Source organism: Gossypium raimondii, chromosome 1, assembly GCF_025698545.1.
Source record: "Gossypium raimondii isolate GPD5lz chromosome 1, ASM2569854v1, whole genome shotgun sequence".
Classification (NCBI taxonomy): Eukaryota; Viridiplantae; Streptophyta; class Magnoliopsida; order Malvales; family Malvaceae; genus Gossypium; species Gossypium raimondii.
In genome coordinates, this window is record NC_068565.1 from 3,867,622 (window position 1) to 3,881,346 (window position 13,725).

The 13,725-nt window shown below is 35.3% G+C and overlaps 1 protein-coding gene across 10 annotated transcripts; it reads right to left on the bottom strand.

Annotated features, from left to right (window-relative positions):
* Positions 1-250: 250 nt before the first annotated feature.
* Positions 251-8,880, bottom strand: LOC105776590 (protein FLX-like 1). 10 transcript variants are annotated; one of them, XM_052629946.1, is made up of 7 exons: positions 8,762-8,880; positions 7,783-8,429; positions 7,433-7,599; positions 6,780-6,865; positions 6,502-6,630; positions 1,597-1,664; positions 251-911 (listed from the first exon to the last, which is right to left on the bottom strand). In XM_052629946.1, the coding sequence occupies exons 2-5, from the start codon at positions 8,388-8,390 to the stop codon at positions 6,538-6,540; spliced, it is 954 nt and encodes a 317-aa protein (XP_052485906.1). In that variant the 5' UTR covers positions 8,391-8,429; positions 8,762-8,880; the 3' UTR covers positions 251-911; positions 1,597-1,664; positions 6,502-6,537. The 10 variants fall into 10 exon arrangements, with proteins under 10 accessions (XP_052485906.1, XP_052485913.1, XP_052485909.1 ...); XM_052629953.1 differs by having other exon boundaries at positions 7,783-8,392; positions 8,762-8,864; XM_052629949.1 differs by having other exon boundaries at positions 7,783-8,405; positions 8,762-8,824.
* Between the last annotated feature and the right edge of the window lie 4,845 nt (positions 8,881-13,725).

Genomic DNA, 13,725 nt, shown 5'->3' on the forward strand with positions numbered 1-13,725 from the left:
ATTTAAAATATAAAAAATTAAATACATGACACACATATCATCATCTTAATTTTATATTTAAATTTTAAAAATATTAAATAAATGATACACAAGTCATCACCTTAACCTTGTATATGAATTGCTTTTCTTCCGCTTGATAATAATGGAATTATTTTTGCTTTTATAGATATTTTATTGTACTCAACAACCATTAATATTTGAAGAATAATCAAATTAATAGCACCCAAAGCAGAAACTAAAAGGCAGAATCTGACCAACTTTTAGCACCTTTTAGGTGGTTTATTGCATTTTACAATTTAGTACATATATATTATAAATTACATTATATAATAAAAATATAATAAAATGGTCTAAGTTGTTAAAGAATATCATGGTATGACTTCTACTTTAGGACCTAGAACTTTTCTTTTTAAGAAACTACTAAAATAGTTATTTCCCCAGATCTAAGCTATTACGAGCCATAAGTAGATCTGTATTCTCTGCATCAACAGCTAGAATCATTGGAGATTAAAGAGCAAATCCAGTGCTTCAAAAATGGTGTTAATGTATGAGTATCAAAGAACAGGACCCGATTTTTTATAAGATGTAAACAAGAAGCCCTGAATAACCTATTGAAGATCAGAAAGTATATGTAAAGTTATAGTTGAGCTTGTATATATATATGCTTTTTATTCGCAGAGGCAGTAAAAATCACAGTTTAGGTGATTTTGTTGAGATGAGTGGCAACTGGCAAGGAATAAACAATGAGATTGCTCTGTTCTGTCTCTATTCATTAAGGACCGATGTGCCATCCACGACACATTACCAGGTAAGAACTGAGCCTTCAACTCAGCCTTCAGCTGCTCCCAGGTTCCGATCGAGCACTTCCCTATGTTGAGCTCCTCCGGTCCCTTCCAGAGTCAGCCGCTTGCCTATAGGGGCAATAAACTTTTAGCAGATAGACATTGCAGGGTTAGAGGTTGAGCTGGTATATCAGCAAAAAGGACAGCTAGAATTCATTATGCATTACAAATATTAGATAGCTTAATCTCAGGACGATTTCATAGGTTTATGCAGAGTCAGGTTTGCTTAGAAAACTACAATGAGTAATTTAGGGGATGCACAGGCCTATTCACAATCTTCAATAAAATAAAAGTCTAGCCAGCTATAATTATTATTATTGTAGATTACTCATCATTCAAAAAGCTGCAGAAGGAGAGACACTATCTACATTATCAACCAACCTGCTCTTGCTAATAGAGGCTGAATCTTATAAAACTACATATTTAATTAGCTTCTAGGACCTTTGAATGATATACATATATCCCAAACCATGAAATATTACTGTGCTAGCTAAAATATGATAACTCTATCTAAAAGAGTTATTTGGTCAAATTTTGTGCATTTGATTTAGCTAAGTCCTTGAAATTCAGATTTATTAATATCTAGCAGTTTTTATGTTGGTTTTATTTCTTTCTTTCACGATTAAATTAGGTAATAACTTTTAAGTTAAATTTTTTTTAGGTCCAAAGCAAGAAGGAGCTTGCAAGGTGTGACAAAACAACAAAGGAGCAAAGCAGAGAAAACAGCAAGTCCGGCGCTGCAGCACCAGCATACCTCATGGAACTCAGACATCAACGGATAGTTGCTGAAGCAGACAATTTGCTGGGTACAAGTTTGTAAACCTGAAATGGAAAGAAGACATATTAGTATATAAGTAGCTAGATAAAGTAATACAAATGTGCAAAGCATAAATACCTAAAAAGATAGAAGTTGAAAAAGAATAAGGCATGCAATTGTTGAACAAGTAGGGAGTGTGGATAAGATAAAAGAAAAGAAGAGGGAGAAAATAACAATCAAGTATCAAGATAGATAGCACCACATCTTATTTCCTTAAGTGACTAATCTAATATGAAAATGACCAGTTAAAATTTACATATTTAACTGAATACTACCAATGAAGCCCAGAAAGCAGTCACCTAAGTCCTTGATAGTTGATAAATCAATAGCATATAACATAATTGCGTGTAACTAGGTCTGGCAAGGAGGGCAGAAGAAGAGATAGAATATGAAGACAATATCAAATATCATGCTCAGATGCCACAAACAGCTTCTGCTGTAGCAAACTAATAGGTGCTCTTTCCAAAAGAACGGTGCATGCCCCCTGATCTACTTGGAAAAGGATAAATAAGTAATCCTCTAGCAAAAGCAAACAATTTTCATGAAGAAGTTTTAAATTCCGAATCCATGAAGGGGACTAGTCTTATGATACGACAAAAGACAATCCAATTTAAGGTGTAGCTCTATTTTTACCTACAGTAATTAAACCATGTAAGATGGCAGACACTTGGGGCCATTTTAACTTCTTCACAATGACCTAGCAATGTAATACCAAGAGCTCAATCAGAAAACATAGCCTTTACTTTCCTACTTGGTATTACTTATCCTGCTCTTTACATCTACATGATGAATAACTTAATTCTTTAATTCTTTACCAAAAATCCTTTGATCACCCCCCTCCTAGAGTTTGCCTCTCCAATTATGTTTCACGCATTCTTTGCTACTGAGACGAAAGTGAGATTGTCTACTACAATCCACATTCAAGAATCATAAATCAAGCCTGCTGCCTTTTACGTAACAGACCAAATAAACTAAAGAATCATTCACTCGCTAATAGGTATCGCTTCAGAAAAATATTGCAAATAAGCAATACAGAGCATAATCTGTACTCTGAATAGCTTCAACAGACAAGTCATAAAACCATCACCACAGCTAACACATCATACTTTCTCAGTATGAAAAGAATAAGTACAATAATATAGGAGTGTCACAAGGTACTTTCAACCGTGGATTACAATACCAAACAAAATTTTAGCTAACAAAAATCGTTTGGCAAACTAGCACAACTAACAATGGAAAACAAAAAGGAAAGCATTTCTCAGAAATTTACATCACTTACTTGACCAGAAAAACCATCTTGCATCATCATTGATGGCCATGTCTTGGCAATATGTCGCATACCTACGCGATGAATAAGCTTCTTCCAGCACTTAAGTCACATTTTTTTCAAATCGAACAAGACATGGATGATATCCCTTAACAAAGCTCAAGTTTCTCTTGACCTCACTTTCACGTAATAAAGGCATTGATGAGGTATTTACAACCCAAGACAAACTCCTCTATTCTCAATAATTTGCTTCACTGTTGAACAGTTTACATTTCAGCAATTTAACAGTCCCGGCAGCAACTACAACAATGATTTACATACGGTAACAGACAACGGCCTTCTACTTCAGATGAGTAATCCACAAAAATCCATCTCATTGTAGTAGACCAGTAGTAGCATGAGAGAGACAAGAGAGAGAAGAAAGGGAGTAGATTGCACACAAACATAAAATAACGTATAAATCTGTCTAAGACCACAGAATCCAATAAGCTCTTAAAACCAAGTAATAGCTAACTTATTCCAGCAGCAGTCACAGCTGAATTAATATTCAAATATAATGAATTGAGAAAGAAACAGACTAGTAATCACAGAAGGAACAAAATCCAAAGACTAGCCAAGTACTTGTCTTAGATCATTGCTCTAAGACCAAAGGCAAATCGAAAGCATAAAGGAAGAAAGAAACGGGAAGAGAAAGAAATAGGCAAACTATTAAAAAGAAAATTTGTTAGTCATAGAGCATCTGTTTGACAATTAGGCATTTTTTATGTTTAACCAATGGAAATTGAATACTCAAATTATGGAGAAAAAAGAAATAATGATAAATGGCATATACACACAAATGGCAGCAATTTTATTTTAAAGGTGAAGAAGAGAAGAAGCTGCAATACCAGCGAAAGCACCAATGCTTCCATGAGGCAACACTAGATGTGATGTTAAATCAAGACTGAAGCCATTATGATAATGGACACAACCAGTCCAAGAAACCAGAGATATAAAGAATATATAACTTACTGTTAGAGAGACAAATACATACTATGAAATCCTAAAGCACATAGCCCCTCAATCGTAAAATGGTAATCCTATCTGAATGCTGAAATACAGTCTACAAATTTGGAAGTCCCAGAAAGTTTATAAGGTCATATTCATGACCTGCTTTATTGCCATGTCATTCTTAAATTATCTATCCAATAACCCTATTATTTCTGGTATCCCCCATGACACTAAGTTCAATGGAAGTTGGTTCTTTTGCTAGCCTCGTCTCAACAGAATCTAATCCTATGATCTGGATCCCAGTTCCAATAGGTAAGATATTCAAAACTGAAAACATATGCCAGAAGCAAATATAAACAAAATTTCACATATTTAAAGAATAGGTCGTATAATCTGTTGAGTTGCTGCTTTCAACTTCACAGGAAGTCAAGTATCAGGAAGAAGTGCTAGGATGTTTCTCATCTTTCATAAAATTTGAAAAGAATGAAAATTCAACACAAGATGTTACTTATTTATCAAAACAAGGGCAGTTTTTCTTTACACTCGGGATGCAGTATTCATACAGTTTCATACAAATTCCAGAGAACAAATTTCCGGAAATATTCATAATATATATTTGGGGGGGCATCATATAGGCTGTAAATCAAAGGGGTTAAAAAACCATCAGATGATGAGAGAAGCCAGTCAAGCATAAGTGGTACAGATACAATAGTGGTCCAAGCAATGGAGGCCAGAGGGTGGCCATTGTGATAAAGTATGATCTCACTCTCCTTTAAAAATCTCTGATAAAGGTAGCAATGATCCACAAAAAAAAAGGGTCACAGTCCTGAAGAACTGCTCTAGTGTCCAAGGTGACAGACTTTGTAAAAGAAATCCTAAAAGCCAAGCCAGTTGAAACCAGATAAAACTAGTAAGGAAGCTACCTGTTCTGACATTTACAGAGAATGTCAGGTGTCAGCTAGTTGCTCTTACTTGTATCCTAGAATTTCCCAAGGCACATATATTTATCCCTATTCAGTCTAGCAATGGATATATTTTTCCAACTAAGACTGTTGCCATCATATCCCTCACTAGTTCTATAGTTGGCATCACATATAACCTCTGAAAGCTGGACTTAGGAAAGCAGAAGATCTGCCAACATTAAAAGAACATATCTGACTTTGACATTGTTTTGCACGCACACCCCTCATTGATCCACGCTGTGCATATTGTGGATTGGGAGCAACATTGTGCTCCTTTTCAGTGCAAATCCTAAAGTTTGGCTCCACTCTTACCACAACAGAACCTAGAGTTTCTGTATATTTATGCAACAATACAATCTTGCAAAATGTTTTAAGCCTACTTCTTGAATAAATGGATAAGCTGCAGAAAACCTTGCGATCACATCTTTTGCAGGAAAAAGTTGCTAGGATATTCTTCTATCATCTTATTCTCAGTTAAACTCAAGGGTTAGACAAAACTAAGCTTCAAACTAGATAACAAATGTAAGCACTTCCACCTAATACACAAAAACTAAATAGAAATAATATAGCAAGACCCAGAAATATAATCCTACTCAAACAGGGACTCTGGAACCAATACCAGAGGCATGTCTAGCTTAAATGAAATTTACTGTATACCCGTTGATCAGAAAAACTCTAGAGAACACAAAATGAATGAATAAATGGCACAGGAACCAGAGAAAGAAAACCAAAACAGAAAATATTATCTAGAAAAAAGAAGTAAACGTCATTCAATGAGCTGAAAATCTGTTCTTTTTCATTTCTCAATTCGTTTTTCTGTAATAGAGCGTGCATCACCTTAAGTTTGCAGTAGAATAGACCAAGGACCTGATAATAAAGGCAATGATGATTAATCTTCATAGTACAAATAGATGAAACTAAAACCCCTTGCCAGTTTGCACAATCTATAGATGTAACCTCTTAAGGAACTCCATGGGAAATTAACAAAGCAAAGGTGCATGAATATAGCAAGGCTGCCAAACTAAGGTGAAAAAGCAACGGAAAGACAACTACCAAATGAACTACGAAGGTCAGCTTAGATGTAATACTAATCTTTAATGGAAGAGACCCAAGAGAAAACAGAAGAAAAAACAAGCTAGAAAAGCTGGCTAAATTTTATCAATATTTTGCTAAATCGAGCCAGACACTGAAGAGTAGTCACTCTTCTGCAAATAAACAGAAGAAACACAACCGAACAACCCCATATTCCATGAGAAATGGAAGAGGAAGAAGAGGAGGAGCAGCAGCATATGTGCTAGTATTACAGGAATCCACTGATTCCTATTCTTCAAAAGCAAACATCTACCTCAAAAAGGCATGGCAAGGTCTTGTCCACATAATGAATGATGAAACTAAAATTTCATTAATATATCTAAGAAAAGAAAGGTATCAAATTGAAATGCTGTATCACAAATCAACTGAGAAAATATATGCACCAGACAATATCAAGCAGACAACAGCATACTGCAACTTTTAAGCAAATATAAATAATGTTTTTAGGTACAATTCCAGAACACCCATCATATTATAAATTGTAATAGCTCAAATCCAAGCCTAGATAACAAATAAGTTGCCCAGAAGTACCAGATGAATCATCTTAGCATGATTTGGAAAATCAAACTAGCGATGTCCTTGAGCTCTCTGCATGTCATATGCACCCCAGGAACCAGAAGCAGGACCATACTGACGATAAACATCCACACCACCCTGAACCTGTAATGCAAGGAGAAAAACCAATCATTCTTTAAAGAAAATAATGGATATGCATAAAACTTGCAAATGTAGCTCACATGCAAGTCCATACAAATCTAAGCAAACACAAAGCAGAAAGTGTTGAACATGTACATAAAATAGCAACTTACAGGATTCATGCCATAGTTGACATGATAAGTATTTCCAGTATATCCAGCTTCAGGGTTTCCATAATTTGCATTATAACCAGATACAGCTGAAAATTATGGACAAAGGAAATGTTATTCATAAACAGAGAAAAACCACTATTAGTTAGTCTGTTACATAAACAGAAAAATCAGGCTTCATCCAGTACATCAAGCCTCACAGCTTAAAGGATAAGACTTACTGGATGAACTATCAAACAGCTAACTAGAATTTATGGTAAATAAGACTTACATCAGGCTTCATCTACTACTCATATGATAAGACTTACTGGGTGAACTATCAAACAGCTAACTAGAATTTATGTTAAATAAGATGTCAAGGAGCCTTAGATAAAAGAAAAAGATGGCTTGAGTGATTAAATTAGCTCAAACTTCAAAAAAAAAAAGGATTTATTTACTTTGTAGTTTGTACGCTCTTCAGCATTGACAGCACATATATCCTCAAGTTAGAATGAAAACCAACCCAACATCTACATAAAAACTTAACTCTCAAACAAAGATCATATCATAAAAATAGATAAGTGCATGAAACTCAAACAGCAACATGCTTCCACTGAAATAAAGTCCACTATGTTAAAAAAAAATGGATTAAATATTTAAATGAAGGGCCTCCATACCAGGATTAGCACCAGTGCCACCACCAGCGCGAGTTCTTTTTTCTGCATTAGCAACTTCTGCACGAAGCTTTTCCAACTCCCGAGCCATTGAGATCAATTTCTTCTCCATCACCTGACCATGTTCATAATTTTCCGCATATCCTTTCTTCTCATATTCAATGGCAGCTCTAAAGGTCGAGAAAATCAAACAAAAACCATCAGAAAACCAAATGCCGTACAACAATTTAACAAAGGCACATAAATGATCGAAAATAAATTTTCTATTTCGTTCAAACAAGTAGTTTTCATTCTCACAATAACTCTCATATAAATAAATTTAGAGAAATGAGAAAAAAAAAGTAACTTGTCACCTTGCACGTTGCAATTCCTGTTTCAAATTTTCAATCTCAGCCTTCAGAACAGGAGCCTGTTGCAATTCCCCAGTAAGTCTTGTCAAATCTTGACTCATAACCTGAACCTGACCCGTTAGATCCTGCTTCACAGCACTAAGCTGCTTAATATCACCATTAACCTTAACAAGCTCAGCTCGCATAGCCTCCAGTTCACGAAGATCAGCCTCCAACCGAACCGACTTCTCGTACATCTCTCTCATCTGAACATCCTTCTCCGCCCTCAACGAATCTGCATAATGAGACATCTGTTTTAACTCATGCTGAGCAGCCTCCAATTCCTGCTTTAACGCAACATGAGTCGCTGCCAGCCTTTGATTATCCGCCAGGAGGGCTTGAATTTCTTGCAGTTGAACTCCAAGACGCTCCTCAATGATAGCTGGATGAGGAGGAAACCCTCTAGGACCCAACACAAATTGGGGTTCTCTTATTTCATCCAGTAAAACTGGGTGTGGTGGCATTGGTCCTAGGCCTCTAGCATAAGGATGTTCGTGCACCGGCGGCAGCAATCCAGCATGAGGCGGCCCTTTCATCGGAATAGGCGGTGGCCCACGATTTCTTCCAGACATAACTAAACTATCGTTCTTTAAAATCAATGTAAAAGTGTACTGAACAGAATTATATATAATTTAATCAAATAATGAATACATTCTGAAACTCCAAAAAACAAACAAATGGAATTAAAAAGCAGACAAAATTCAAAAATGATTAAAGCAAATTGCAAATCTAAAACCTGAAACAAACGTTGCGTTTCATTACCTGGAAAAATAATGATAAAACAAAATTCTAATTGAAATTTTGCAATACAAACACTAGAGCTGGCTATTTGGAGACGGAAGAAAATTTAGCGAAAAGCAAGAGAATCACTTAAAATTCTCGGGTACCAAAAAGAAAGGGTATTAAAATTTGAGTAAAATCATGAGAATACAAAATTACGTACCTTTCTGATATGGGCCAAACTTAATCAGCTGATAACTCTGAACTTTTGACCCGTATCCATTTTAATAATTCTCCAGGAATCAATTTATGAGAGAGTTTTAAAGGAATTGAGGGTTTTTTTTTTTATGGAAACCAGTAAGACATGAGATTTATATTTAATAAAAATTAAATTTATTTATTAAATTGTTTATTACATTCTAAATTAACCATTAACTATAGGGTAAATTACACTAACAGTAACTCAACTTTCGAAAAATAATAAAATAGTGACTAACGTTATTGAATGAGTGAAACATTTTTCGTCACAGACTTAACGGGATAGCTGACGTGGCTAGTTAACTAGCTGATGTGGCCAATTAACTTGCCATGTTGGATAAGTAGTCAAAGGGTCAAAAAGAAAAGAAAATATGATTGGTTAAGGGTAAAAAGAAGAATAAGAGAAATGGAGAAGAAGAAGAAGAAGAAGAAGAAGAAGAGGAGAAGAAAAATGGAAAATTACCCATCGAGTATAACTGTCGGTGGTGGTGATCGACCAGAAAAGCAATAGTATTTAAGGGATTGATTGGGAAATTCGTTTTGGCTTTCAATCCACACAGTGTCATTGTTGCTATACCGTAATCTAAAGCCGCTTCTTCGGTGGAATCAAAAGTACCTAACCAAACCCAGGTTTTTTCCACGGGTCTTGGATCTCAATTGCAAACCTACCCCATGGTCTTTTTCAAACATCTCTGTATTTGGGTTCTTCTCCATCAGGGACGGTGGGACCCTTCCCTTTCCTCATCAGAAAATAAGTAAAAAAAATAGGATTTTTTTTGAATCTCACAAAAAGGTTATCCAAAGTCAAGTGTACAACCTCAAAATATTAAATAAATGGTAATAATTGTTATAGGAATACAAAGGGGATTGATGATGAAAAAACCGCAAGAGCCAAAACTGCCTAGGCATCTCAAAGAAAAGCTATGAAAAAAGTTGTATTTGAGTTATGGTGGGAACCTTAGCGGCCATGATGCAGCAGAGGGCATTGGCCATTGAGGCATTGGTGTCGTGGAAGCGTAGTCGTATTTGAGTTCCCAGATTTTGAGCATTGGGAATCACTGGTATGAAGTCCTTCCATTTTCGCTTCTTCTCCATTTATTCTCTTATTCTTCTACTGCCCAGACTTCTTAAATGGGGTTGTTTAAATGACAGCTAGCCCACCGTTAAATGTCATGTTACTTTTTCATTATATCTATAACGTAAAATGGTTAAAATGACTGTTTTGTTATTTTTCAAAAGTTGAGTGACTGAATTGACACTTGAGTGACTGTTTTGTCAGCTACCCCAAAGTTGAGTGACTGTTTATGTAATTTACCCTTAATTATATTAACCAAATCTTATATTTGAAACACTTAGGTTATCTTAAATTATTTTTTTAATTTGATATCTAAAATTTGGCTGATTCTAAGTGTTTTTTTTTATATTTTTGATTTTTAGTTTTAAGCATTAATAAATGTTTTTGTTAGTTTTATGTCATTTTTGGGATCCAAATTAGTCAATCATGTCATAAGGAACCTAATAATATGATTGAGCGGTGTAGAGAGACGATAATAACCCAAACTTGAAAAAATCATGATGCTTAAGTAAGGAAAATTGAGGTCAACTCCAGTGATATCGTGATACTAGAGCTTGGGTATTACGATACTAAGACCCCTAAGACTTCCAAGTTCAAGACTGTTTTGAGTATCGCGATACCGCTACTTGAGAGGTGAAAAACTACAGGGCAATTTTGTATCCAAATAAGCTTATATATTTTTTATTTAAAGGCATAATGATCAATGTTAAGTTAAATGTTATGACACTATAAATACTACCTTGTAAGCTTTTGATTTCAAATTTTGGTGGCCAAACATTTTCTCCTTAGTTTCATAGTTCTTAATTTAGGTTTTCAAATTTTTTTCTCTTCTCTTCTTTTCTTTCTTTTTCTTTTTCTTTTCTTTTTGTTTTTGTTGTAGTATTTTTATTTCTTCATTTTTGCTGGAACATTGTGGATGAAGATGTATTAAATGCTAGCGCTTCATCGAATGTTTATCTATTAATGAACATTTTCTTAACTTTTATCTTTTGTATTTTAAGTTTACTATGTGTTTGTTAAAATGCTTGTGCAAAATTTAAGTTCAATCATGTGCTAAATTGTTTTATTGGTTGATTGATGAGTGAGTTCACTACGGCAAAATAGGTTTTTTGCGGCGTTTTTTTGGCTCTATAGCGTCGCTAAAACAATTTGCGGCGTTTTGATAAGCGCCACTAACTTTAGCAGATTTTACCAAACCATTTTAATTCATATGAACCCGAATTAAAGATGATCATGGGCCGAGTTCAGGCCAGGCCCAGACAAAATTTTAGGCCCGTTTTCTAGGCCTGGGCCCTACCCGAAAGAAAATTGCTAAGCCCGAGCCTGACCTAGCCCATATTAAATTTCACAACACCAAAATAGCATATTTTTTTAAAAATAGCATATTAAATTTTAAAAAGTCTATTTGATTAAAAATAAAATATGTATATATTTAATATATAATTCGGGCCAGGCCGGGCCCGGGCCAAAAAGTTTTACCCGGGCCTTATTTTTTTGCCCAAACCCATATTTTGGACCTATATTTTTACCAAAACCCTTCCATTTTTGGGCTGGCCGTCGGGCCGAGCCGGGTAGCCCAACCCATGATCACCTCTAACCCGAATTGTCAACATAATTTCCTGTAACATAAAATCCAACCAAAAACTTCAAATCTAAATGATACTATCACGAAAGAAATATGTATATGATCTAAATTAATAAATTAAATAACATAATATATTATATTCAAAAGTTATTTTGTTAAAATATTCTCACAAAAAGTCTAAGATGGCAGATTCTGCGACTGTTGAAACATCTTCACCATATTCTAAAGTTGTAGCTGGAGTTCATCATATTTTCTTGTTGCATCTGCTTCCCTCGCTGTTGCCTCCGCTTTAAGTTGTAGCTAGAATTCATCATTTTATTTGAGCCTCTACTTCTCTTGATGTTGCCTCCGCTTTAAGTTGAGCAATTTGCTCAGCTGTGCTCGCTTGCATCTGAGCCATCTGGTTTCTTAACCTCTGAACTTCAACTTGAGTCTGATTCCCCAAAGACATGTATTGCTGCGAGCTAGATCCAAAATATTGGGTTGGGTTAACAAAAGATCCTTGAAATCGAACCTGACCATACCTTTCAGGACCCAAAACTTCAGTAATAATTCAGTTATCAATGTCGTCCAGATTAACAAAACTATCACTTGAAGTGATCGCTTCATACTTCGCCCTTTTATCCTTTAGTTTCTCCTAATAAATCAATCAATAAGTTAGAAACGAAATATATAATCAAACAAATGCAACATAACTTGGCATTCTTTGCATTACAAACGACGAATTAAATCGTTATAATTAAACATGATAAATATTTAAAATAATTCAAATTTTATTAAGTAAATCTACAATAATTTTTACAGTTTCAATAGTCATAGGAGATCCATCTTTCTTTCTATGTGTAATGTCAAAAAGCTGAAGGCGTCCAACTTTTTGACTAGACGACAGTTCTTACAATATAACAGGAAAAATATTATTTAGTAGAAAGTAATTGATATTTGACACAATTAATAAATTCAAAATATCTTGTCATCAGCTATACAAACAAAACTTTTCGACCTAGCTGTGTGCGTGAATTTTTCTTTTTGCCTACTTGTAGTTCCAACTCACTCACGATCCTACATTATGAAATTATCATTACGTATATAGTAAATACTATAAATCAAAATAATTATAAGAGTTTGGAAGTACGTAATACATCTCATTTCTTTGAATTCCAAAATCTAAATGCATATTCCCATTGGTACCTTAGCATTCCCGGCGGGACATTTCGCAATTTCTCTTTGAAGCTTATGTTTTCTTAAAATATCAATTCTTTAAAGTTGTAGGACCCCGAATTCTGGGCTATAAGTTTTGAGGATTGTAGGTAGGGTCAATGGCTAGATCAGGCATTCGAGCTTGTTTTCGCATTCAAGTGACAGAATGGGTTTGCTGGTCTGGTGGTTAGTGGCATGCTAGTGTATCTCTAGGTCACGTGTTTGAACCTTTGTGTGTGCGTTTTGGAGAAACATTTTTATTTTGTTAAATAGTAAACTTGTTTTAAGTTTTTAAAAAATAATTATTAGTTTTTTTGTTTTTATTTTTTTGGTTACTGTTTCTTGCACATTCTCCTCTCCCTCTCCCTCTTTTCGGTTTTGTTTTTGTTTTTTCTCTTCTCTCCTTTCTTTTTGGAAAAACGGTTTTTCTTGCTAATTTCGAAGAGCTTCACTCCTTTGTCGATGATTCGGTATCTAGACGTCATTGATCACGAATTAAGGTGTGGGTTCCGTATCTTTCTAATTTATTTGTGAATTCTAGTTTCGATACTGCGAAAATCGGCATTTTGTGTGTGTTCGCAAATCGATTGTTTAGGATGTTGTTCTGTTGTTTTTATACTTAGAACTTGTTTGATTTGGTAAAATTTTGAGTGATCGAGGGCTGGGAAGTGCTTCGAGGGTGAAAACACGTTTTTATAGGATATTTTAGGGTGGTTTTGTGACCACACGGGTGGCCACATGGGCGTGCGCCCCCACACGGGCGGTTCGCACGGCCGTGTGCAATTGAGACTTAGGGTTTCTGGGCTAATTTGGGTGTCACACGCCCATGTGGCTATTTTGGGGAAATTAGTCGATTTTCACACGATCGTGTCTCCTGAGCACACGAGTGTGTATGTTTGGGGATTAGGGATTTAGTCTTGGTGCCACACGGCTGTGTGGCTAATTTAGGGATTTAAGAATCCCACACGGCGTGTGTTTTAGACATACGGCTGTGTCTGGTAGGCATGCGGGCGTATGAGACCCTCACATAGTCGTGTCTGCCCTGAACTCTATTTTAGTACAAACGGACAGA

Excerpts from the sequence above, each read along its gene's own strand:
- LOC105776590 (XM_052629946.1), bottom strand. The coding sequence starts at position 8,390 with ATGTCTGGAAGAAATCGTGGGCCACCGCCTATTCCGATGAAAGGGCCG. Across the intron at positions 6,866-7,432 it reads TGGCACTGGTGCTAATCCTG|CTGTATCTGGTTATAATGCA; the intron begins GTATGGAGGCCC and ends CATAATTTTCAG. Across the intron at positions 6,631-6,779 it reads TCAACTATGGCATGAATCCT|GTTCAGGGTGGTGTGGATGT; the intron begins GTAAGTTGCTAT and ends CTTGCATTACAG.